This window comes from Salvelinus namaycush, chromosome 9 (assembly GCF_016432855.1).
Source record: "Salvelinus namaycush isolate Seneca chromosome 9, SaNama_1.0, whole genome shotgun sequence".
Lineage (NCBI taxonomy): Eukaryota > Metazoa > Chordata > Actinopteri > Salmoniformes > Salmonidae > Salvelinus > Salvelinus namaycush.
In genome coordinates this window covers 44,545,705-44,569,751 of record NC_052315.1, presented here as the reverse complement: position 1 = coordinate 44,569,751, position 24,047 = coordinate 44,545,705, and the positions used below count along the sequence as shown (strand labels likewise).

Sequence of the window (24,047 nt, the reverse complement as noted above, 5' to 3'; positions counted from 1 at the left end):
TATTTAAATAAGAGACATATATACACACACATATATAGTTGAAGTAGGAAGTTTACATACACTTAGGTTGGAGTTATTAAAACTCGTTTTTCAACCACTCCACAAATTTCTTGTTAACAAACTATAGTTTTGGCAAGTCGGTTAGGACATCTACTTTATGCATAACACAAGTAATTTTTCCAACAATTGTTTACAGACAGATTATTTCACTGTATCACAATTCCAGTGGGTCAGAAGTTTACATACACTATGTTGACTGTGCCTTTAAAAAGCTTGGAAAAATCCAGACAATTATGTCATGGCTTTAGAAGCTTCTGATAAATGATGTCAATTAGCCTGAGTCAATTGGAGGTGTACCTGTAGATGTATTTCAAGGCCTACCTTCAAACTCGGTGCCTCTTTGCTTGACATCATGGGAAAATCAAAAGAAATCAGCCAAGACCTCAGAAAAAAAATTGTAGACCTCCACAAGTCTGGTTCATCCTTGGGAGCAATTTCCAAACGCCTGAAGGTACCACGTTCATCTGTACAAACAATAGTACGCAAGTATAAACACCATGGGACCACACAGCCGTCATACCGCTCAGGAAGGAGACGCGTTGTCTCCTAGAGATGAACGTAATTTGGTGCAAAAAGTGCAAATCAATCCCAGAACAACAGCAAAGGACCTTGTGAAGATGCTGGAGGAAACAGGTACAAAAGTATCTATATCCACAGTAAAACGAGTCCTATATCGACATAACCTGAAAGGCCGCTCAGCAAGGAAGAAGCCACTGCTCCAAAACCGCAATAAAAAAGCCAGACTACGGTTTGCAACTGCACATGGGGACAAATATCGTACTTTTTGTAGAAATGTCTTCTGGTCTGATGAAACAAAAATAGAACTGTTAGGCCATAATGACCATTGCTATGTTTGGAGGAAAAGGGGGGAGGCTTGCAAGCCAAAGAACATCATCCCAACCGTGAAGCACGGGGGAGGCAGCATGTTGTGGGGGTGCTTTTCTGCAGCAGGGACTGGTGCACTTCACAAAATAGATGGCATCATGAGGGAGGAAAATTATGTGGATATATTGAAGCGACATCAGTCAAGAAGTTAAAGCTTGGTCGCAAATGGGTCTTTCAAATGGACAATGACCCCAAGCATACTTCCAAAGTTGTGGCAAAATGGCTTAAGGACAACAAGGTCAAGGTATTGGAGTGGCCATCACAAAGCCCTGACCTCAATCCTATAGAAAATATGTGGGCAGAACTGAAAAAGCGTGTGCGAGTAAGGATGCCTACAAACCTGACTCAGTTACACCAGCTCTGTCAGGAGGAATGGGTCAAAATTCACCCAACTTATTGTGGGAAGCTTGTGGAAGGCTACCCAACACATTTGACCCAGGTTAAACAATTTAAAGGCAATGCTACCAAATATTAATTGAGTGTATGTAAACTTCTGACCCACTGGGAATGAGATGAAAGAAATAAAAGCTGAAATAAATCATTCTCTCTACTATTATTCTGACATTTCACATTCTTAAAATAAAGTGGTGATCCTAACTGACCTAAGACAGGGAATTGTTACTAGGATTAAATGTCAATGTCAATTGTGAAAAACGGAGTTTAAATGCATTTGGCTAAATCTGTTTGCGCTTTGTCATTATGGGGTAGTGTGTGTAGATTTGAAAAATACTTAAAGGCTAATGTAACAAAATGTGGAGAAAGGGAAGGGGTCTGAATACTTTCCAAATGAACTGTGTGTGTCCGAACTGGCTCCATGTAAATGAATGAGCAAACATTTATCGTGACAGATCTTCCTCAGTTCCCAACGTTTATCTGAGCACAGACAAACATCTTCTAGCTTCTCTGCAGGTCTATTCGTTCATTCCACCAAATTTACGACTGCAGCTTTTCTCTAATCCCCCCCCCCCTTTCCAACCCTGCTGTGCCGTGGCATTCTTCTCTCCTTCAGAAACAGAGGGACCCTTTTCTTCACAGTTAAGCATTGGTGGTTCAGTGGTAGAATTCTCACGCTGCCAGGCCCGGCTTCGATTCCCGGCCAATGCATGCACAACCTTTTTGGAGCTTCTATACTGAACAAAAATATAAACGCAACATGTAGTGTTGGTGCCATTTTTCATGCACTGAAATAAAAGATCCAAGAAATGTTCCATAAGCACAAATTCGTTTACATCCCTGTTAGTGAGCTTTTCTCTGTTGCCAAGATAATCCATCCAGGTGTACCCTGTGCTGGGGGAAATAAAAGGCTACTCTAAAATGTACAGTTTTGTAAAACAATGCCACGTCTCAAGATGAAGGAGCGTGCAGTTGGCATGGTGACTGCAGGAATGTCCAACAGAGCTGTTGCCAGAGAATTTTTATGTTTCTCTACCATAAGCCGCCTCCATAATTTTTAGAGAATTTGGCAGCACGTCCAACCAGCCTCACAACCGCAGACAAATCACAATAGCTTGAAGATTTTGCGAATACATGGCACCAGTCATGAGGCATGGCACAAGCATGACATGTCATCTCCATGCAAAACAGAGATGTCAGGTCTAGTTAAAAACAAGGCTTCACTGTAAGTAATCCAATAGCTCAGACAAACTGGTAGGATTGAGTGGCTCAAAGTAAAGTTGTTGACTACTGACTAGCATTACGATTCTACAAGTAGAAACGGCAGGTTCATCATGCAGCAGGTAGAGCTTTTGTTCAAGCAAGAGAAGGAAAGCCTCCCACTGTGATAAGTACCTATCTGCAGTGAGATTCTCAATGTGTTTCATGCATAATAAGGGTTGCAAGGAGCAGTACGTCACTAAAGGTTGTACTCAGCGCTTTGCTGTAATCTAAGCATTGTATGGAGTAGGACACCACATTTTTAGAGGTTGAATGGAGTATACCACTAATCTAAGGGTTATAATACAATAATATTCATAATAATAAATACAGTCAGCTCCATAATTATTGGCACCCTTGAGAAAAAATAAAAAAGACTTGGGACATTTTATTATTACATAAATGCTCAGACAAAGATATTTGGTTTAACAAGTAGTAATAAATCTAAAAAAGATGGGGCAAAATTGTCACCATGATTTAATCCTCTAGCACCCTTCCCTTCTAAAATGTTTAATGAGATTGGAGAACACATTGGGAAGGATCTTAGACCATTCCTCCATACAGAATCTTTCCAGATCCTTGATATCCTTTGTCTGCTCTTATGGACTGCCCTCTTCAATTCAAACCACAGGTTTTCAATGGGGTTCAAGTCCACAAGTGTCATCCTCCTGGCAGAGGCAACCAAGTTTTTGCCTAAAATGTCCTGATACGTGTTAAAGTTCATGATGTTGTTGACCTTAACAAGGGCCCCAGTACCAGTGAAAGTAAAATAACCAATAACAAAGATCATCATATTTTACCGCACGTATGAGGTACTTTCTGCACATGTGAACGACCAGTTCGATTCAGTCTTATGTAGCAAAATAAGATCTAATATTTTTGCCCCCTTTTTTTTTTAAAGTAGGTTCCTTTTCATGCAGTTAAAGCAATCATTTAAAGAATTAATGCAGCAAAATGGACAATCAGTATGAGTTACCATCGAGAGCATTCTTTTCACGAAAGGCTGTTCCCAATATGTATAAGAAAGTGAGAGGAGAAATTCCCCAAGAACTCGAGACATACCCAATTTCTCTCAACAGATATTTGGTCTAGCGTAAACATGAGCCTGACTGTTCACTACATATCCAGTGATTGGTCTCATGCCCCATTGTCTTGAGACAACCTATATGCCAGAGAACCATACTGCGGACAACCTGAGTGAAGCTCTCCGGTACGTGTTGGCAGAATGGGCATTGGATGAGAAGAAATTGTCCTGTAGCACAACTGACAACAGGGCAAACATTGTGGCCGCGGTGAGGCAGTTGGGTTGGCCATGGCTTAACTGCTTTGGACACAAACTACATCTGGCAGTCACAGAAGGTGTTGCAAGTCAGAAAAAAACACGCAACCCGGGCCTTCGACAACGTAGAACATTTTAAAAATAAAGAAACCCTGGAATGAGTAGGTGTGTCCTGTATATGAAATTATGCCTATTGCATTCCATAAATGTTTGGCTATTTAAATCAAATACAATTAGTCCTATTAATTGAATGATGTGCACATTTCATTCTATTAATTTTAGGCTATTTAAATCAAATACAATGTTGGTCCTAGATTAATTTAGTGTATAAATCAAATTATATGAAATGCAAGGGAATAAATATTTTTATACTGCAGGATTGCAAAACACATTGGGGGACCAAACAAAGAGTTTTGGAGCAGTTCCTGGCCATACGATGGGTATTGATTGACGATCGAGACCACAAGCATTTAGATCAGTCATGGCAGGTCAATGTTCTGCAAACGGTCAATGCCGCACTGAAGCCTGTGCCTGACTTCACTGATATCCTATCTGGGGAGAACTGTGTGACAGTGTCGTCAGTCAAGCCCATTTTACAACTTTTAAACAGGACACACGCAACAACTCAGAGCTAACAAAAAATAAAAAGATGGGCAGTGTATTGCAGGACAGTTAAGCTGCCCATTGCCTATAACGGCTATTGTTTCAGTCCACTATCATAGGCTATAAGGTTTCGATTAAGAAACACCATGTTTCTTAAATCGAATGGGCAGAACCCATTTGTTTCAATTTTCACCTAAAATGACATACCCAAATGTAACTGTCTGTAGCTCAGGACCTGAAGCAAGAATATGCATATTCTTGATACCATTTGAAAGGAAACACTTAAGTTTGTGAGAATGTGAAATTAGTGTAGGAGAATATAACACATTAGATCTGGTAAAATATATATTTTTAATTTAAAAAACATGCGTTTTTTTGCACCATCATCTTTGAAATGCAAGAGAAAGGCCATAACGCATTATTCCAGCCCAGGCGCAATGTAGATTTTGGCCACCAGATGGCAGCAATGTGCAATTGTTTTAGACTGATTTCTGTTCAAAATGTTGTATCAAGACTGCCCAAATATGCCCAATTGGTTAATTAATACATGTAAGTTCATAACTGTGGACTCTCCTCAAACAATAGAATGGTATTCTTTCACTAATAGCTACTGTAAATTACTACTGTAAATTGGACAGTGCAGTTAGATTAACAAGAATTTAAGCTTTCTGCCTATAGATGTCTATAAATTTTCTTGTTACTTACAACCTCATGCTAATCGCAGCCTACATTAGCTCAACTGTCCCGCCGATCCTGTAGAGGCTTTGAGCGCAAGAGTTTTATTTTCAGTTGTGCTTTACTTTTATTTACATAATTATAAGTATTTTTTATTCCTCACATGTGCTTTGGCTTTACATGTATTACTGTGTTATTATTCTTTATTTATTTTTTTTTTTTACATGAACTTAATAACCAACCCCCTTTTAAACGAAAAAATATATGAAAATTCCTATTTGAAAGCCTAAGTAGCCTACAGGCACCATTTGTCGCAATGCTGATGTCACTATGCTGCTTTTTGTTGCCTTCAGTAAAAAAAAAGACCATTAACAAAAAGTGTGTGTAAGCTTAAATTTTGGGCTCCCGAGTGGCGCAGCGGTCTAAGGCACTGCATCTCAGTGCAAGAGGCGTCACTACAGTCCCTGCTTCGAATCCAGGCTGTATCACATCCGGCCATGAATGGGAGTCCCATATGGCGGTGCACAATTGGCCCAGCATCGTCCAGGTTTGGCAGTCATTGTAAATAATTATTTGTTCTTAACTGACTTGAATAGTTAAAGGTTAAAGAAATAAAAATATATAAATGGTGGTGTTTAGACTGCCCAGCTGATAATTGGCCATTTTAAATCGAAACAGGCAATTACACTGCGACAAATAGTGTATGCCTTTTTCTCCATTTTTTACATCGATATAGTGGAATCATGCAGCCCATATGTTTTGATTTCATAAGACATTAAGGTTTGTATCATTGTTGCCAAATAACTCAATCATAAATATAACCGGTTTTAAATTATCACTTTTTAAGCTGAACACAATAATGGCTACATGTGCACACTAGCTCGGAAAAATGCAATTATATTCTTACAATAAAATCATAATATAAAATAATGGCACTTCATGTTTCATAGGAAAGACCTTCCTAGAATAAAGTGTACAGGCAACTAAATTGATTTATTCCACTTTGGACTTAAAATGTAGATGTTGCAAAAGCCCGTATCAGCAGCTTGCATGTGTGGAACCCATTTATGTTAATTAACAGTCAATTACCGTGAGACCGACAGTTATTTGCTTCACAATCACTGGCTGACAATGTGACCGCAACAGCCCTAGACCCACCTATCTCTTTAAGGAGTCAGGTGAGGACATGTGCAAACAGATTGAGTACGGTAGTGTACTAAACAACCAAAGATTAAAAGGTTGGTTTATACTACGTCTATCGGCATGTCTGTACACAGTTGTCACAGTGAAATCATGAACATTCTATCATCACCCGAGAGCAAACTTTGTTGTCGTTACGAAAAAGTATAAACACAAAAACAGGCTGCATAGCAACAGCAGCCTGGTGGTCCAAAGTAGTATAACTGGTGTATTTTAACACCAATTAACCAATCCATTTAAAAATGATTTTTGTATATATGTCAATCTAGCAAACCAGGCAACTAAAAGCAACTTCCTAAACAATGTTTTGGTTCATTAAGTCAGCTGGCTAGCCAGTTCAAATAATGACCATATCATAGCTGACAACATCTTAACTTTAGCTCAAATCACATCTATTTATAAAACCCTTATACATCAGCAAATGTCAAAGTGCTTATACAGAAACCAAGCCTAAAACCCCAAACAGCAAGAAATGTAGAAGCTAATTTGTATTCATTAGAGGAAAATAAACTCCCAACAAGATCATTATTTAGAAGTTAGTGGTGCACTAATTACAGAAAAGAGCTTACAGCTGTGAGTGTGACGAAATAAAAGCAGGGCATTCTACCTGAGTATTTTAGAACTTGGACACTGTCTCGTTGGCCTAACATTATATCCTAATTTGAATTTGGTGCAAGTCATGTTCTTCACATTAGTCTCTGGTAAACACACACTATATCAAATAAAATCAAAATGTGTCACATGCACAGGATACAGAAGGTGTAAACGGTACAATGAAATGGTTACTTGTGTAGTGGAGTCTTCGCTAGCTAGCTAAACAATTACCCATTATCCCAACTCATGATACTACCATGCATTAATCTGCAGGTAGGTGAAGCTAACCAATTAGGTTCAATGTTAGCTAGCTAACATTGGGCTATAACTAGTAATGCAAATGACTTTCTGAGATACAAACAATATTACTACACAGATCATACACATAACGTTAGCGAGCCAGCCAGCTAACATTAGCTAGCTAACAGTACGCTTTAACTTCCAATGCTCGCTAGCTAGACTCTCTTCACCGTATACATGGATGAACGCTTCTCCCTCTATCACGGATGCCATGGTTGCCCTTAGTTTGAAGATGTAATCCAGTGTTTTTATACAACAGCCTTCTGTGTGTTCTCCCTCCGCATATTTGCAATCAAACGTCAGAATTTTCTCCATCTCCTTACATATCATACTCTGCTTCCACTGGGCATTCCACTGATTTCAAAACTCGGTCCTCCAGAAAGTGGAGATTTTTAACACTTACAGTTCTTCGTGATATCTTTCAAAAAGGCATCATTAGAAAGGTTTACCTACACATACTGAGCAGCTAATGTTAGACAGAAGCATGCTACTTGGCACATGAAAGTTCACGTTCCAGAAGGCATTTGCCAAAAAACGCATTGATACCTCTCCTGTGACGTGCGACATACGCCTAGTTTCCTTAAGTCACATATGCTACTGTTTTTTAACACCAAACCCACCACTGGTGTGCATGGTCAAAAAGTTCATGTCATCTGACTTAATAATGTCCCACATTTCTTAAGCATACAATATAGCCCAGTATTTGTATAATTTATTTTGTACAGCATTTTGACTCATTTTTATCAAGGGTGCCAATAATTATGGACCTGACTGAATATGTGATGGGTTGTATGGGATACATCCTAACGGTTTTATAGACTACATCCTAAGGGTTGTCTAAGTACTTGGATAGTTGGAGGTGGACTGTGGTACTCTTCAGGCCAGGGCGATATGTCACCGTGGACACAGTGGAGCAGAACAAGGGTCTTTGGAACTTCTTACGAGGTCTCATAGGGAAGAGAAAGCTAACTTGTGGTTAATCACATATGAATGCTAAATGCAGGCCAAGTGGGGGCACACCGAGCAAAGGGAAATCATTCCAGCTGGTTGCCATGGCCACCAATACGTAAAATATGAATGCATGACTAAATCACTTCAGATTAAAAAGTGTCTGCTAAATGGCATATTACTATTAAGACCAATCTGGATATATTTTATTTTCTAGGACATCTGCATTCATTCTGAACATGCTGCCAGTGAATGTTGGGATGCCCACAGGGAAGATGTACATTTGAAATACAAATTGTTAATTAAAATCTCACCATTTACAACTAATACAGCTGCGGAGGAGTCTGACAATCAAACAGCACTTTGAAATATAAATTGATGAAACTGATCAAATGTCTAATTACCAGAGGTGAGACTAAGTCACTATTATTCCAGTCACAAGCAAGTCTCAAGGTCCGAGTCTCCAGTCGAGTTCCAAGTAGAACAGGCCGAGTCTCGAGTCAAGTAAAAAAAAAAATATATATACATACACTAGATCAACTACCAATCTTTATTTGAGGCTACCAGACAGAACATTTCATTACTTTGTCTATAACACATTGATTGTAATAATTACATTTTAACAAATTCAAAATGTCAGCTTCATAAGTGAATTATCAATTTCGACACACCAAAAGACCAGTAGCTAAGCCTCTGCTAGTAATTGCTGCCTGATGCCCCATTGCTGGTATGTTTGGAAAGTAAAGAGTTAATTTTTTGATTACAAAAATGTTTTGGAGCTGGATATTTATAAGAAATCAACTCTCCCTACAATTTGACGTTGCACCCGATCCTATTGCTGTACAGCAAATCAGCACTCTGTTCGCTAGCTCAGTGGTTCTCAAACTTTAACCCGTGACCCACCAAAAAAGCAGTGGTTCAAAGCTTGCGACCCCCCCCCCCCTGCGTTTTACACCTGCATTTGCAGTTGAAAGTCATTCATGTTAGCAGCCAACATCAACCATGTCACTTCTCTGGAGTCCAGAGCAAGCAGAATCATGTGGCCTACCTGTATGCAGTGAAGGTGGCAGGATCAGATGGTAAGCATGGTCTGACTGCGCGCTATCACTTTGGAGGTCCACCTCCCTGCAGAACGCATTTTGCAAACTGGGTAGCCCTTTTCTTCCTCGCTAATACCGTAATTAGCCAGAATGGTATTCATCCCATAATATTGAAGGCAGCGCAATGTTACAGCCATCTTTACACATATTGCCAGTAGCCACAAACTAGTCCCATCAGAAATATGAAAATGATCAACAAAATCACCAGGTAGCCTATTATTGTTCTGGCAAAGATGCCCCAGTAGTATAATATAAACGTAGGCCTACTCGGTTTTTGTCAGGCAAAACCAGAGGAAATGAAGCAAGTGCTTTCTGGTCACTAATCTCTGGATATGCAAGCCCACCTTTGCTCACCAATGCTGATGACCTCTCATTGGTTAACTTCATTGGGATAGGGGCAGTATTTTTACGTCCGGATGAAAAGCGTGCCCAAAGGAAACTGCCTTTTTCTCAGGCCCAGAAGCTAGGATATGCATATAATTGATAGAAAACACTGTCAAGTTTCTAAAACTGTTAAAATTGTCTGTGAGTATAACATAACTTATTTGGCAGGCGAAACCCCGAGGACAAACCATCTAGAAAAAAAAAATTGAGGTCAGGGTTGTCAATTCGTTTTATATGGGAAACTATATTTATGAGGAACCTGGTTTCAGTTCCTATGGCTTCCACTAGATGTCAACAGTCTTTAGAAATTGGTTGATGTTTTTCTTTTGAGAAATGAAGAAGTAGGGCTGTTCATTGTGAGTGTCAAGCCAAGTGGACTCTTGTTTGGTGCGCGTGACCAGGAGCTCACTCCATGTTGTTTTTATCCGCTATTGAACACAGTATATTCCGTCATAAATTTGATTGATTAATTACATTTTAGGATATCTAAGGTTGGATTAGGAACATTTAAATGTTTGGAGCAAGTTTACAGGTAACTTAATATATACTTTGTAGTCATGTTGGGCGAGTTGGAACCGGTGCATTTCTGAATTAAACGCGCCAAATAAATTGACATTTTGGGGATATAAATAAGGAATTTAATCGAACAAAAGGACCATTTGTGATGTTTCTGGGACCTTTGAGTGCCAACAGAAGAAGATATTCAAAGGTAAGGCATTTTTTTATATCGCTATTTCTGACTTTCGTGTCGCACCTGCCTGGTTGAAATATGTTTTTCATGTGTTGGTATGCGGGGTGCTGTCCTCAGATAATCGCATGGTTTGCTTTCGCCATAAAGCCATTTTGAAATCTGACACGGCGGCTGGATTAACAACAAGTTAAGCTTTATTTTGATGTATTGCACTTGTGATTTTATGAAAGTTAAATATTTATAGTAATTTAATTTGAATTTGGCGCTCTGCAATTTCACCGGATGTTGTCAAGGTGATCCGAAAGAAGTTGACAAATCAAGATGCACAATTTTTGGATTCTGAAGCACAGGCATGCTTGAGACAAATTAGTACAATACCGTAGGCCTATATTAGAAATCCGATCAAATAAAATGTTATGTCACATGCTTCTGCCTAGAAGGCGAGCATACCGGGGTCGACTCTTCAATGTTGACGTTGAGACTAGTGTTTTGCGGGTACTATTTAATGAAGCTGCCAGTTGAGGACTTGTGAAGAGTCTCTCAAACTAGACACTAATATACTTGTCCTCTTGCTCAGTTGTGCACCGGGGCCTCCCACTCCTCTTTCCATTCTGGTTAGAGCCAGTTTGCACTGTTATGTGGAGTAGTACACAGCAATGTACGAGATCTTCAGTTTCTTGGCAATTTCTCGCATGGAATAGCCTTCATTTCTCAGAACATGAATAGACTGACGAGTTTCAGAAGAAAGTGCTTTGTTTCTGGCCATTTTGAGCCTGTAATCAAACCCACAAATGCTGATGTTACAGCTACTCAACTAGTCTAAAATAAGTTTTATTGCTTCATTAAAATCAGCACAACAGTTTTCAGCTGTGCTAAGATAATTGCAAAAGGGTTTTCTAATGATCAATTAGCCTTTTAAAATGATAAACTTGCCTCTGTATGGCTATGTAGATATTCCATTAAAAATCAGCTGTTTCCAGCTACAATAGTCATTTACTACATTAAATGTCTACACTATTTCTGATCAATTTGATATTTTAAGTGCTTTTCTTTGAAAAACAAGGGCATTTCTAAGTGACCCCAAACTTTTGAACGGTAGTGTGTGTATATAAACTCAGCAAAAAAAGAAAACGTCCTCTCACAGTCAACTGCGTTTATTTTCAGCACACTTAACATGTGTAAATATTTGTATGAACATAAAATTCAACAACTGAGACAAACTGTACAAGTTCCACAGACATGTGACGAACAGAAATTAAATAATGTGTCCCTGAACAAAGGGGGGTCAAAAGTAACAGTCAGTATCTGGTGGCCACCAGCTGCATTAAGCACTGCATCTCCTCCTTATGGACTGCGCCAGATTAGCTAGTTCTTGCTGTGAGATGTTACCCCACTTTTCCACCAAGGCACCTGCAAGTTCCCGGACATTTCTGGGGGGAATGGCCCTAGCCCTCACCCTCCAATCCAACAGGTCCCAGATGTGCTCAATGGGATTGAGAGCCGGGCTCTTCGCTGGCCATGGCAGAACACTGACATTCCTATCTTGCAGGAAATCACGCACAGAACGAGCAGTATGGCTGGTGGCATTGTCATGCTGGAGGGTCATGTCAGGATGAGCCTGCAGGAAGGGTACCACATGAGGGAGGATGATGTCTTCCCTGTAACGCATAGCGTTGCGATTGCCTGCAATGACAATAAGCTCAGTCCGATGATGCTGTGACACCGCCCCAGACCATGACGGACCCTCCACCTCCAAATCGATCCCGCTCCAGAGTACAGGCCTCGGTGTAACGCTCATTCCTTCAACGATAAATGCAAATCCGAAGATCACCCCTGGTGAGACAAAACCGCAACTCGTCAGTGAAGAGCACTTTTTGCCAGCCCTGTCTGGTCCAGCGACGGTGGGTTTGTGCCCATAGGCGACGTTGTTGCCGGTGATGTCTGAGGACCTGCCTTACAACAGGCCTACAAGCCCTCAGTCCAGCCTCTCTCAGCCTATTGCGGACAGTCTGAGCACTGATGGAGAGATTGTGCATTCCTGGTGCAACTCGGGCAGTTGTTGCCATCCTGTACCTGTCCCGCAGGTGTTGTTACACGTGGTCTGCCACTGAGGATGATCAGCTGTCCATCCTGTCTCCCTGTAGCGCCGTCTTAGTCTCACAGTACGGACATTGCAATTTATTGCCCTGGCCACATCTGCAGTCTTCATGCCTCCTTGCAGCATGCCTAAGGCACGTTCACACAGATGAGCAGGGTGTTTTTCAGAGTCAGTAGAAAGGCCTCTTTAGTGTCCTAAGTTTTCATAACTGTGACCTTAATTGCCTACCGTCTGTAAGCTGTTAGTGTCTTAACGACCGTTCCACAGGTGCATGTTCATTAATTGTTTATGGTTCATTGAACAAGCATGGGAAACAGTGTTTAAACCCTTTACAATGAAGATCTGTGAAGTTATCTTTGAAAGACAGGGTCCTGAAAAAGGGACGTTTCTTTTTTTGCTGAGTTTACACACACACACACACACACACACACACACGCAGGGGTACAAGGTATTTGAGGTAGATATGTACATAAAGGCAGGGTAAAGTGACTAGGCATTAGAACTTGGAGGGAAGTATAGAGTTGAACGCTGAGCTACAGTCTATGAACATTAGGACCGGGACCAGTATTGTGATACTCATTAGTACCATGGCAAGGAAACAAAACACGAAGCGGATTTACCTTTAGGGAAAAAGCCTGAATGTTGGACAAACATTATGTTGCCATCCAGAGTCGGTTATTTATTTTCCATGCTATAGCACACAATATTTTACATACAGTAGGTTTTTAAAGGAGCCAAGAGTGTGGTTGCTTTGTGTTCACATTTTTTTAGGAAAAAAAAATATTGCGATACTGGTATTGTCCCGGCTCAAATGAACAGCATTCTCACAATTATCTCCCCTCTTGTGCAGGTGGGCGAGGGCAGTGTGAAATGCAATTGAGATTGCATCATCTGTGGATCTGTTGAGGCGGTATGCAAATTAGAGTGGGTCCAGGGTGTCTGAGATGATGGTGTGTGTGTGTGTGTGTGTGTGTGTGTGTGTGTGTGTGTGTGTGTGAGATGACCAGCCTTTCAAAGCACTTTATAATTACAGATGTAAGTGCTACAGGGCAATAGTCATTTGCTCCCGAGTGGCGCAGCGGTCTAAGGCAATGCATCTCAGTGCAAGAGGAGTCACTACAGTCCCTGGTTCGAATCCAGGCTATATCACATTCGGCCATGATTGGTTGTCCCATAGGGTAGCGCACAATTGGCCCAGCGTTGGCCGGGGTAGGCCGTCATTGTAATTAAGAATTTGTTCTTAACTGACTTGAATAGTTAAATAAATTTAAAAAATAAGTCTACGCATGCTCTGAGAACGAGCCCTGGTATTCCGTCTGGCCCGGCGGACTTGCGAGTGTTAACCTGTTTAAAAGCTTTACTCACATCGGGAACGGAGAGAGATCACAGTAATCAGAACATGGACTTTCATGCAGGACTGTTTTCCTTGAAGCAAGTATAAAAGGCATTTAGCTCATTTGGGAGTTCTGAGTCACTGGGCATCTCACGGCTGGGTATCCCTTTGTAATCCATTATCTTCTGCAAGCCCTGACACATCAGTGGAGCGTAGGAGCCCGGTGTAATAGAATTCCACCTTGGCAGGTAGCCTAGCGGTTAAGAGAGTTGGGCCAGTAACTGTAAGGTCGTTGGTTTGAATCTCCGAGCAGACTAGGTGAACAATCTGTCGATGTGCCATTGAGCAAGACACTTATCCAGAGTGACCTACAGGAGCAATTAAGGTTAAGAGTGTCTGCTAAATTACTGAAATGTATGGCGTCCTTTTGCATGTTTGATGTCTCAGAGGTCATAAATAAATAGGCAAATATATAAAATGGTAGGCTATATGTAGACTATTAAAAAAAATACTTTCCCCCCCATTCAGTTTAAACCTCACTTTGAAAACTAGCCCATCAGTTACACAATTGTTTTTTGCAAGTCAATGCTGCGGCTGTCTCTGGTTGTGTGAGAGCCACAAAATGAGTGACAAAACCTGGCCAGATAATTTCAAGTTGAGTCTTGAGGCTCCAAGTCAAGCTATTTTATTTATCAAGTCGAGCCTGAAGTCAAATTTGTGACCTTGAGTCAGACTAGAGTCCAAGTCATGTGACGAGTCCACACCTCTGCTAATTACTAACTGCACAATTCAAATCACTTAGCACATACCTTGTGGGAGTGAAGAAACAGATGTTGCTGAAACCCACAGACTCCTGTGACGCGTTGAGCATATCTGAAATCAGAGGTTGTTTAGAGTCAGAGCCATCAAAAAAACCTTTCAAGCTAAATAGTAGCCAATGTTAATACTGGGTGCACCACTACGCGTAAATTATACATTGATTTTTGCCAGTGATCGCATTGAATGATCGAGAACAATGTATTTACTGTAGCCTATAAATATTGTGCACTGGAAAACCAACAGAGGACAAGCTAGACAATTCTGTGAGGAAATGCATTGTAACTTTAATTGAATATGTTCACGGTACAAGTCATAGCAATGCCAAATATGTAACCTATTTATACAAATCCACTACCAGCGCAAAAGGAAATGCATGCATTGGCCGGGAATCGAACCCGGGCCTCCCGCGTGGCAGGCGAGAATTCTACCACTGAACCACCAATGCTTTACATGCTAGAATTTCCCTGTTTATGGCTTAAAAAGGAACTGCATTCCACAAAATAATCCAGCCGGAGAGTGGCCACCAACCAGAGTGAAGGGGAGGAGCACAGCAAACAAGTGACTGAGCGTGTCTCAAAGCAGGACTTTCTCAGCACAGAGACTCAGACTGAATGAGCATGTATAACAAAGGTACATTGAGAACAGACCCCTGGAATCTCACTGACTTTATGAGTAGCTTAAATACTCAGGGAGTGCATCTCAGGGAGAGGGGTTAGTTACCAGTAGCCTAACGTGATAACCGGCTAATGGCTGCTCATGGTGCATTCTTCATGTGCCACTTACCCTCACTCACCATAGCTGGCGGGCAGACCAAACCAACATGTGGAGGCGGGGGAGGGTATGGCTCAGAGCGCATTAGGAGAAGAATGACTCATCACCCTCCTTCCCTCAGTTTACCCTCGAGGCAGTACTCCCCTCTCCGGCCAACCCCTTAGTGACGTGGCTCTCGGCCTCGTTCAAAAGAGCAGGATACACCCTACTCCCATCTAGGCATGGGTGGTTCAGTGGTACAATTCTTGCCTGCTGTGCAGGAGCTGGGCGGCCTGGGTTCGTTTCCCAGCCAATGCATAATACCTTTTTTAGGTATATTCACTCCAAATGCTGTCAGTGATTTATGTCAAATACAATTCTTATCAGGCTAAAAAGAGGCACAATTTCTATAGCATAGCTCTGTAGCACAGCTACAAGCAAGGAACCATTTGATAAGGTCACAGATGTGGATATTATTGGGTGTATTTCTGAATATGATTAGCTCCAATCTGTACAGAAAGCACTTTCAACCATAAACAAATTGGACAAATAAATACAGAAAGACAGATATTGGTATGTATGTAAAGACACCAAATAACCAATGTACCCAGATAAATAGAGCAGGATATGTGACAGTATGTATGAGTCACGCATATATAGAAATGCACATGGATAGTATTGGACTACAGCTTGCTAGCTAATGCTGGCTAGCTAGCAAATGACGATACATCAGTCACAGGTCCACAAAATCATGCAAATGGTACTGAACTCAGCACCAAAATCATGTTTTGACATTGTAGTGGCTATTGCTGTTTTTTTGTTCTTTTTTTTTTTAACTTCGCAACATTGCAAATATCATCGTTTTGGCATTTAACTCTGATCTAACTAGCTGCATCTAATCCAGTTTCGGCATGTTGACTGATGTCCCAAATTCCCACGAGATACCGCGAGAATTCGCACTCACGGATACGGAGCCTCAGAAATAAAAAAAATCTGGGCACGGATTAGGAGCCACTCCCAATTTAAAACCAGATATTTTTTTCACAGGCCTACACACAATAACCAATGTCAAAATGAAAAAAGTCAAGTACTCAACCCCTTTGTTATGGCAAGGCACATGACTACCTCATCTCTGTACCACACACACATACAACTATCTTGAAGGTCCTTCAGTCGAGCAGTGAATTTCAAAACAGATTCAACCAAAGACCAGGGAGGTTTTTCAATTACTCGCAAAAGGCACCTACTGGTAAATGGGAGAAAAAATAAATATATAATAAAAGACATTGAATATCCCTTTGAGCATGGTGAAGTTATTACACTTTGGATGGTGTATCAATACACGCAGTCACTACAACAATGCAGGCATCCTTCCCAATTCAGTCACCAGAGAGGAAGGAAACCGCACAGGGATTTCACTATGAGGCCAATGGTGACTATAAAACAGAATGTAATGTCTGTGATAGGAGAAAAATGAGGATGGCTCAACAATGTAGTTACACCACAATACTAACCTAAAATGACAGAGGGAGAAGGAAGCCTGTACAGAATAATATTCCAAAACATGCATCCTGTTTGCAATAAGGAAATAAAGTCAAACTGCAAAGAAAGTGGCAAATATTTTTGAATACAAAGTGTTATGTTTGGGACAAATCCAACAAAACACATCACCGAGTACCACTCCTCATATTTTCAAGCGTGTGGTGGCTGCATCATGTTGTGTGTATGCTTGTCATCAGTAAGGACTATGAAAGTTTTTTTAGGATAAAAAACATAAAAATTAAGCGCTAAGCACAGGCAAAATCCTGGACAACCTTGTTCAGTCTACTTAACAGATACTGGGAGACAAATGTACCCCTCAGCAGGACAATCACCTAAAACATAAGGCCAAATATACACTGGAGATCCTTACCAAGAAGACAATGAATGCTGATGAAAGGCCTAGTTAAAGTTATTACTTAAATTGTCTTGAAAATCTATGGCAGGACTTAAATGGCTGTATAGCAATAATCAACAATCCACTTGACAGAGCTTGAAGAATCTCAAAAAAAGAATAATGTGCAAATATTGTACAATCCAGGTGTGCAAAGCACTTAAGAAAAAAATCAACCGCAGCCAAAGTTAATTCTAACATGTATGGACTCAGGGATGTGAATACATAAGTAAATGAGATCTGTATTTAATTAGCAAAAATTTCTAAAAACATGGCATTAACTTTATCATTATGGCGTATTGTGTGGAGATGTGTGAGGAAAAACAATTGAATCCATTTTGAAACCAGGCTGTAACAAACTGTGGAATAAGGGGTATGAAAACATTCTGAAAGCACCAAATGTCCCACAGTCCTCTGAGGTCAGAGCAGGGGACTACAATACTATGGGGTCTGGGGAGCAGTTGTAGTAGAGGGTTAAGTGCCTTGCTCAAGGGAAAAACGGCAGGAGAAGGCATCTAAGATTTTACAACAGGACCGTCACAACCCTAGTCAGTTCTCCTCCGTGTCTTTCTCACTTACAACCCCCGAGCGCCACCCCCTACTATTAAAACAGCAGGGGGCGGCTCAACCACGCAGGAAAAAAACCCAGAACCAATCAACGCTTCAGCTCAATTTCTGAGTGAATACTGCATTTTTTTTTACTATTGTTGCAGAGTATTTGAAACTTCAGTACTTTCAATACTAGAACAATGACTACAAAATAGACAGTGAGCAGGGTGATCAGAAGAGAAAAAGGTCAACATTTTGACACTGGCCCAAACCGAAGGCAACATTTTTTCCCCCCTTTTTCGAATTGAGTCACAGCAAACTGCTGTAAACAATAACAGGATTTGGGAATAAAATAGCCATGATTCAATTATCCTCCCTGTTCACCTTGGACTTAACAACCATCCTTGTCATGCAGGCCAATTTGGACACAACTTAAAATGAAGCATCAAGTGGTAACTTACCGTTAGTGTCCCCCTCGGTCTTTGGCGGGCTGTCTTCTCTGGGTTGGCTGTCACCGCTTCCAGTTTCCTCTTCATCCTCATCATCTTCAGGGGTCACCAGCTTCATCAGGCTGTGGTTACAGGCACTGGCAGCTTCTTTGGTGCCTGGACAGGATCGGTGAAGGATACAAACCTCCCGAAACAGAGCTATGGCACCATCTGGTGACCAGATTTGATATAAGCGAGCACTTGCTCGTGCTACTCCTATCATACAGTACAATACACAACCACGTTGATCTGTGATAAAGGCCTAATAGTTACCATTCTTTGCTGACGCATCAAGTTATACATTCCATCTGACACCGTGATGTTTCTATACTAAGCTTATGATGAAGGATACTCTTTTTGCGGTCGTCATAGGACAGGCAGGGCAGGACAGCAGTCAGGATGCCAGAGGAGTAGGGCAGGACCACCCTCCCTGCCAGCTGGATAAACTCCCTCATCCATGTCATGGCTGTCAACTGGATTAGGTCATTTGCTAGAAGGACAGAAAGAGAAAGTCATTCTGGGGTCAGGTGGGGACTTTGATAAGATAGAGAGAACTTGGAAATGGTTCTGTGATAACTTGTTAAACTTTCAGGTGAATTTCAAATCATTCCTGAACTTTCAACCTTCATTCTGTTAGGGATAACTATGACTAAGTCATATTTTTGTCTAATGGATTGGAAAAACAAATTAAACAGTCAATTTAAAAAAAGAAGATAGTCAAAGCAATGCAAGCTCTCCCTGCCATTAATATCAGATGTCATTGCAGCATTAGAGCATATCAGTTCTCATTTCCTCATTGGCTAATGAGTCACACTATCCCTGTGATGCTTATAGTGTGATAAAAGCTCAATGCTGGGTTCCTCTTACACACACTAAGCCCAGCTACCATCTATGGCCCTGTTTATCGGTTTTCCGTTAAAACGCTAAGAAACAATTATAAAATTCCATGTCAATTTACAATGCAGAATGGTCCTATTACATATGCATGACTGCTTGGGGAGGGCAATTAAGTTATCTACAGCAACCCTTTACAGACATAGAACACAGCTACAGTAACTTGTCAATAATGACAATTGATAACTTCAGACAAAAAGTGCCACATCAGGTCTGTACCTTTTCAGACAGTATAATTCTGCTCCAGCATAAAATGTTCTGTATTTTTTCCATAACAATAAACATTGCTAATTGATGTGCTGCTTTGTTGTTTTATGGTATGGTAGCTAGATGTGTTTTATTTCTACTAAATGTCTTAGTAAGTCACCATTTTTAAACTTTAAAGTACTTTTTTTAGTAGAGTGGTCAATGCTCAGGCAAGCAGGCTGCACGCAATAGCTCCCGATTATTTGATTGACAGCTCTGGTTGCCTAATGATCGATTTTAGTCCCGTTTTGAAAACAGCATTCCTTTACAGACAAGTAAAATGTCAGTTCATGTCACCAGATAAGGGTGTGTTTCTGCATTTTTTAATAACAACCTAGTATAGCCTACACTAACAGGAAAAACATGTGGTTGTGCTTTCAAGGGGCCACATTCCATTATGTCTGAAAAGCATTATCGATACAGGCTACCGGTAGCCTGCTGTAATTTAATATTTGGCAAAAACGAAGAGTAGGCTACGCCATGCTCGCAAGACTGGCCCGAAGACATCTGTGCCATGAATAGGCTAGGATATTCTACACGCAACAGACCGAAGACACACTTGAGTCATTAGCAAAGACAGAGCAGGCAGGCCAGTTAGGGAGAGGGGAGAAGCATGCTCATATATTTTGGTAATCTGCATCTCACACTGTCTCTTCTTGCATGCCTTGCAAATTCACCAAGTAGCCCAAAGTGCAACTCTTCCTCTGGTTTTATTTGAATTACACAAATTCCCCAGGCCTTTATTGCCTATAACACAGAAAATATTGTGATAACTGAACTGTGATTTTAATTAAGTGGGGGGAGGGGGGGGGAACAAAAAAAAAGTTTTTCGGTTAGGGATTTTTCTTAACATTAAGGATCCCAACTTAATTTTAACGTTTAAAAGTTCACACCCCTAGTTTAGGCTTCTGATGTCATCACTTGACCACGTGTCTAGCTGACCGTGTGTCTTTGTGCCTGGGCTATTTTATTGTTATAAAAAGAAGATGTTACCTTGTTCCAACACATATGCTTTCTGTTTCATGGTTGTAACAAAGGCACTCCACAAATCAAAAAGTAATTGAACACCTGAATTTGTGGTTGACATACAGACTACAGTAACAAACTAATTAAAATGCTAGTGTTATCTGAAATAAAAATCATATTTTAATAATACCTAAGACCTTCATAAAAACACCCAAATTATTTTTGGGGGCGATAGCATATATGAAATCTATTCATTATACTGTTAGAATGTCATAGTCAGAATGACTGCTCATTAACTTGAAGGGGAGTCCCGAGGCCCAGCAGTTAGTGTTAAACCCTAACAATTGCTTACAGATCAATCTAATGACCTATTCCTGAAATTCCACTTTACCAGTTTAACTAAAATATTTAATGGATGGATCCCAATGTGAAACTTACTGAGTTTGGACTCATCAGAAACCTGGCAATGGATGACCAGGATGTTGGCCATCTCTGCAAACTTGACACTAGAGGGAGTCTTCTTGATCTCCTTCAGGAACTCTCCCAAGACAACTTCACACCTGAAAGACAAGAAACAGTTTCCTTCCTAGAGTACAGCAGACTGAGGAGGGGAGAACAGAGGGTTTGGACGTGGGAAGAGAAAAGAGGAATAAAGGGTTCTTACGTCCTCCGGATCTCTTTGCTGCTGTCCCCTAAGATCTGGAAGAGTCCATCAAGGATTTCTGGCAGGTAGTCCAGGAGGTTGATGTCCGGAACAGATTCCAGAACTAGTATCTGTAGCAGGGGAGAACCAGATGAACAACCTCAGCTGCTATTAATACAACTACCAGTGTATAACATTTTTCATAACACACTTTTAGGTGGGCTATAGGGTAGCCAAAAAAACAACTCATTTTTAACAACCTTTAAATGGCTATTAAAGAATGGATATTCATTAATAAAGAGTGATGAATAATGATATTGCTGTAAAAGTATAGAAACAGGTCTTATTCTGCTCATCAATAACATAAGTTTTAATGTGACATGGCAATCGGTTGTAAAAGCCCTACTCACCCAGGATATGATGAATTGACGGGCATACTGGTTGTTGGAGTAGATTCTCTCACGCAGCAGGGGGACAAACGCCACCAGGTCAAACTTGTTACTCTCCGTCACAATGTCCTGTGAAAGCAGAGAAGGGTCATTGTTTTGGGGGTTCATGACCCAACTCATCTCTTACCTTAGCTGCCGTTCATGTATAACTGTTTGTTCCGTTTGTCACTTCAGCTATACTGAAAGCACAATCAATCATTAACCACCTCATCTAGTCAATGCCCGTTCTAAACTGACATTAAACTTCCAGGAGATGTCTCAACATGTTTTGTTACTGGAATCTCACCTTCAACAGTCTGTCAAGGAGTTCAGAGCCACTCTTCACATTGGGGTCAGGATCTGCAGCAAGCTGGAGTAGAGAGCACACAACATCAGAGGTAGCCTAAAGACATGTCTTCTGAGAATTAAGACTCTGGTTACCTTGCTGAGGCCATCGAAGAGCACGTTGAAGTGGGGTAAGACAGCTCCTCTGGCCACTTTTACTATGTTGTAGAGTGCCTCACAGGCATAGTACCGCAGTCTGCTGTCTGAATCATTAAAGCAGGTGAGTACGGGCTCGATAAGCTCCTTCAGGTACAGCCCGGAGTCCTGCAAGACACACCAAACATTAGGGATGCAATCTCAACTTTTTTTAAATTACTTAAATGCAGTCTTCTCGAACATGTATATTAAGTAGATGCATTTACATGACATGTTGACACGCTTACAAACGTGTAACTTGCTGGAATGGGGTTAACAAAAGGATTTTAAAAATAAGGATGATATGCAAACAGAAAAACAAGATCTGTGTATGGGTGCCCAGAGGCTTTACCTTTCCCAGGGCAATGGAGCATGCTGCCAGGCCGATGAGGCCTCCTTTGCGGCTGTGAGGGTGCTGGGACAGGGCGAACTCTGAGGCCAGTATCTGGATAACATGTCTAATCTGGGTAGAGTTGTTCTGAGCCACAAACTCCCTCACCAGTCTGTGGATTAAGGCAACAGAGAAAGGTTATGATCATGAACATACAGCAACAAATGTCTAGCAAGATAGGACACAGGACACACGAAAATCAGAGTAGTGTTGAATCCTGGGGATACACATGGTGTGCAATGCAGGCTTTGGCCCAACACAATAGCCTCCACTGATCAACTTGGCTTAATCATAAAAAGACATTGATGAGTTTAATCAAGAGTGTTATTACTTGGCTAGAACAAAGCCTGCCCAGTCTGTCTCCAGCCATCAACTTATCATACAATGCAGCAACATAACCCAATCAGGGGCCTGTGGCAGGACCACCTAATGCTCTATAATCCTTTCCCATTTTAACTTTAGTGTCACATGATGCATCTTACATGTCCCAAGAATAGAAATACAAGAACAAGTCAGTATCATGTGCCTGAAAGAAAGCAGGTTTCCTAATTTAATTTCACTTCAAGGCCTCAACTTTAAAAATCCAGAGCATTTCAAATGATAATTTGATGGCAGTGGATCACATTTCACATGGTTTCTCAGGAGATTGCTTACCATGTGCAAACCCAGTTTATTTGAAATTATATGGAGTGCGTGAAGTGATGGTCACATTACCGTACAAACCATTCCCACTAGCTGACTCGTACAAACTCTGCCAGTCATGCACAGGTATGAGACAGACGAGTAGTCATTTTGGAAGGCTATATATTAACCCCTACAAACAAAATACTTTCACCAGAATGATGTGCAAGAAGAACGACTCACTTTTCAATCTCTAGAGCAGCAACCTTCCTCTTCTCGTACAGTTTGTCGTTGAGTGCTCTGACAATATTTGGGGTCAAAGGCGAGAAGTCTTTCTCGGTGTTCATTTTCAGAGGCTTTAGCGGGGAACTTGACAGTTCGGTTAATGATAAGGGGAACGTTGTTTCATAAACTCGCCCTAAACTATTCCAATAACGACGCAAATCACTTAAAGAAAACCCCCGATACCAAACCTGGGAATAGCAGGCTTCGAAGCCTGGGATAATCTGTCACGACGGAGCGTGGCAAGATGATCGTCGCAAAGATACCTATTGACAATATGCAGCGATCGGTCCTAATAGACTTGCTCATGTAGCCATATTTCCTGGCTCACATGACTTCCTTGAAGGGCGGTTAGTCAAGCACCGATCTGAAGATCTGTTTTGAACGTCACGTGCAAATGAACGCGAGGGGAGGGGAGCTTTAACATCAGGGCTGGATTCAGCACGAAAAAACGTAGTGGAACGTTCAATTAAACGGAAACGTGCTAAAGATCAGCTGAAAAACGGGGAGGGGTTGGGTTTGATTTAAAAGTGCACCACTGCCATTTAAAAACGTCACTAATTGCTTCGAACTACACCCAAACGGAACAAAACGCACAATGTCTGTTAAGAACGTACAGAAACGTTTGGGGAAATGTGTCGTTCAGTACAAACCGTTCGGGAACGTAGCAAACGTTCAACCGCAATGAACGTATCGCCAGAATGACGTCTACATAACGCACACGGTAATCAACAAATATGTCAATTATTACATT

At 41.1% G+C, this 24,047-nt stretch overlaps 1 protein-coding gene and 1 non-coding gene across 2 annotated transcripts in view; both read right to left on the bottom strand.

Annotated features, from left to right (window-relative positions):
* The window catches only part of LOC120054115 (protein VAC14 homolog), a 29,113-nt gene extending 5,469 nt beyond the window's left edge, over positions 1 to 23,644 (bottom strand). The window contains exons 1-10 of the mRNA XM_039001518.1: positions 23,255 to 23,644; positions 22,352 to 22,502; positions 21,961 to 22,128; positions 21,827 to 21,889; positions 21,502 to 21,609; positions 21,113 to 21,222; positions 20,887 to 21,008; positions 18,695 to 18,832; positions 18,316 to 18,459; positions 14,613 to 14,676 (exon numbers count right to left, since the gene is read on the bottom strand). Of these exons, the coding sequence (XP_038857446.1) occupies positions 14,613 to 14,676; positions 18,316 to 18,459; positions 18,695 to 18,832; positions 20,887 to 21,008; positions 21,113 to 21,222; positions 21,502 to 21,609; positions 21,827 to 21,889; positions 21,961 to 22,128; positions 22,352 to 22,502; positions 23,255 to 23,358 (1,172 nt within the window). The 5' untranslated portion in view covers positions 23,359 to 23,644. The remainder of the gene's footprint in view (positions 1 to 14,612; positions 14,677 to 18,315; positions 18,460 to 18,694; positions 18,833 to 20,886; positions 21,009 to 21,112; positions 21,223 to 21,501; positions 21,610 to 21,826; positions 21,890 to 21,960; positions 22,129 to 22,351; positions 22,503 to 23,254) is intronic.
* Positions 14,997 to 15,067, bottom strand: trnag-gcc. Its single transcript has one exon. It is a non-coding gene; the product is annotated as a tRNA-Gly (tRNA).
* Positions 23,645 to 24,047: the final 403 nt, after the last annotated feature.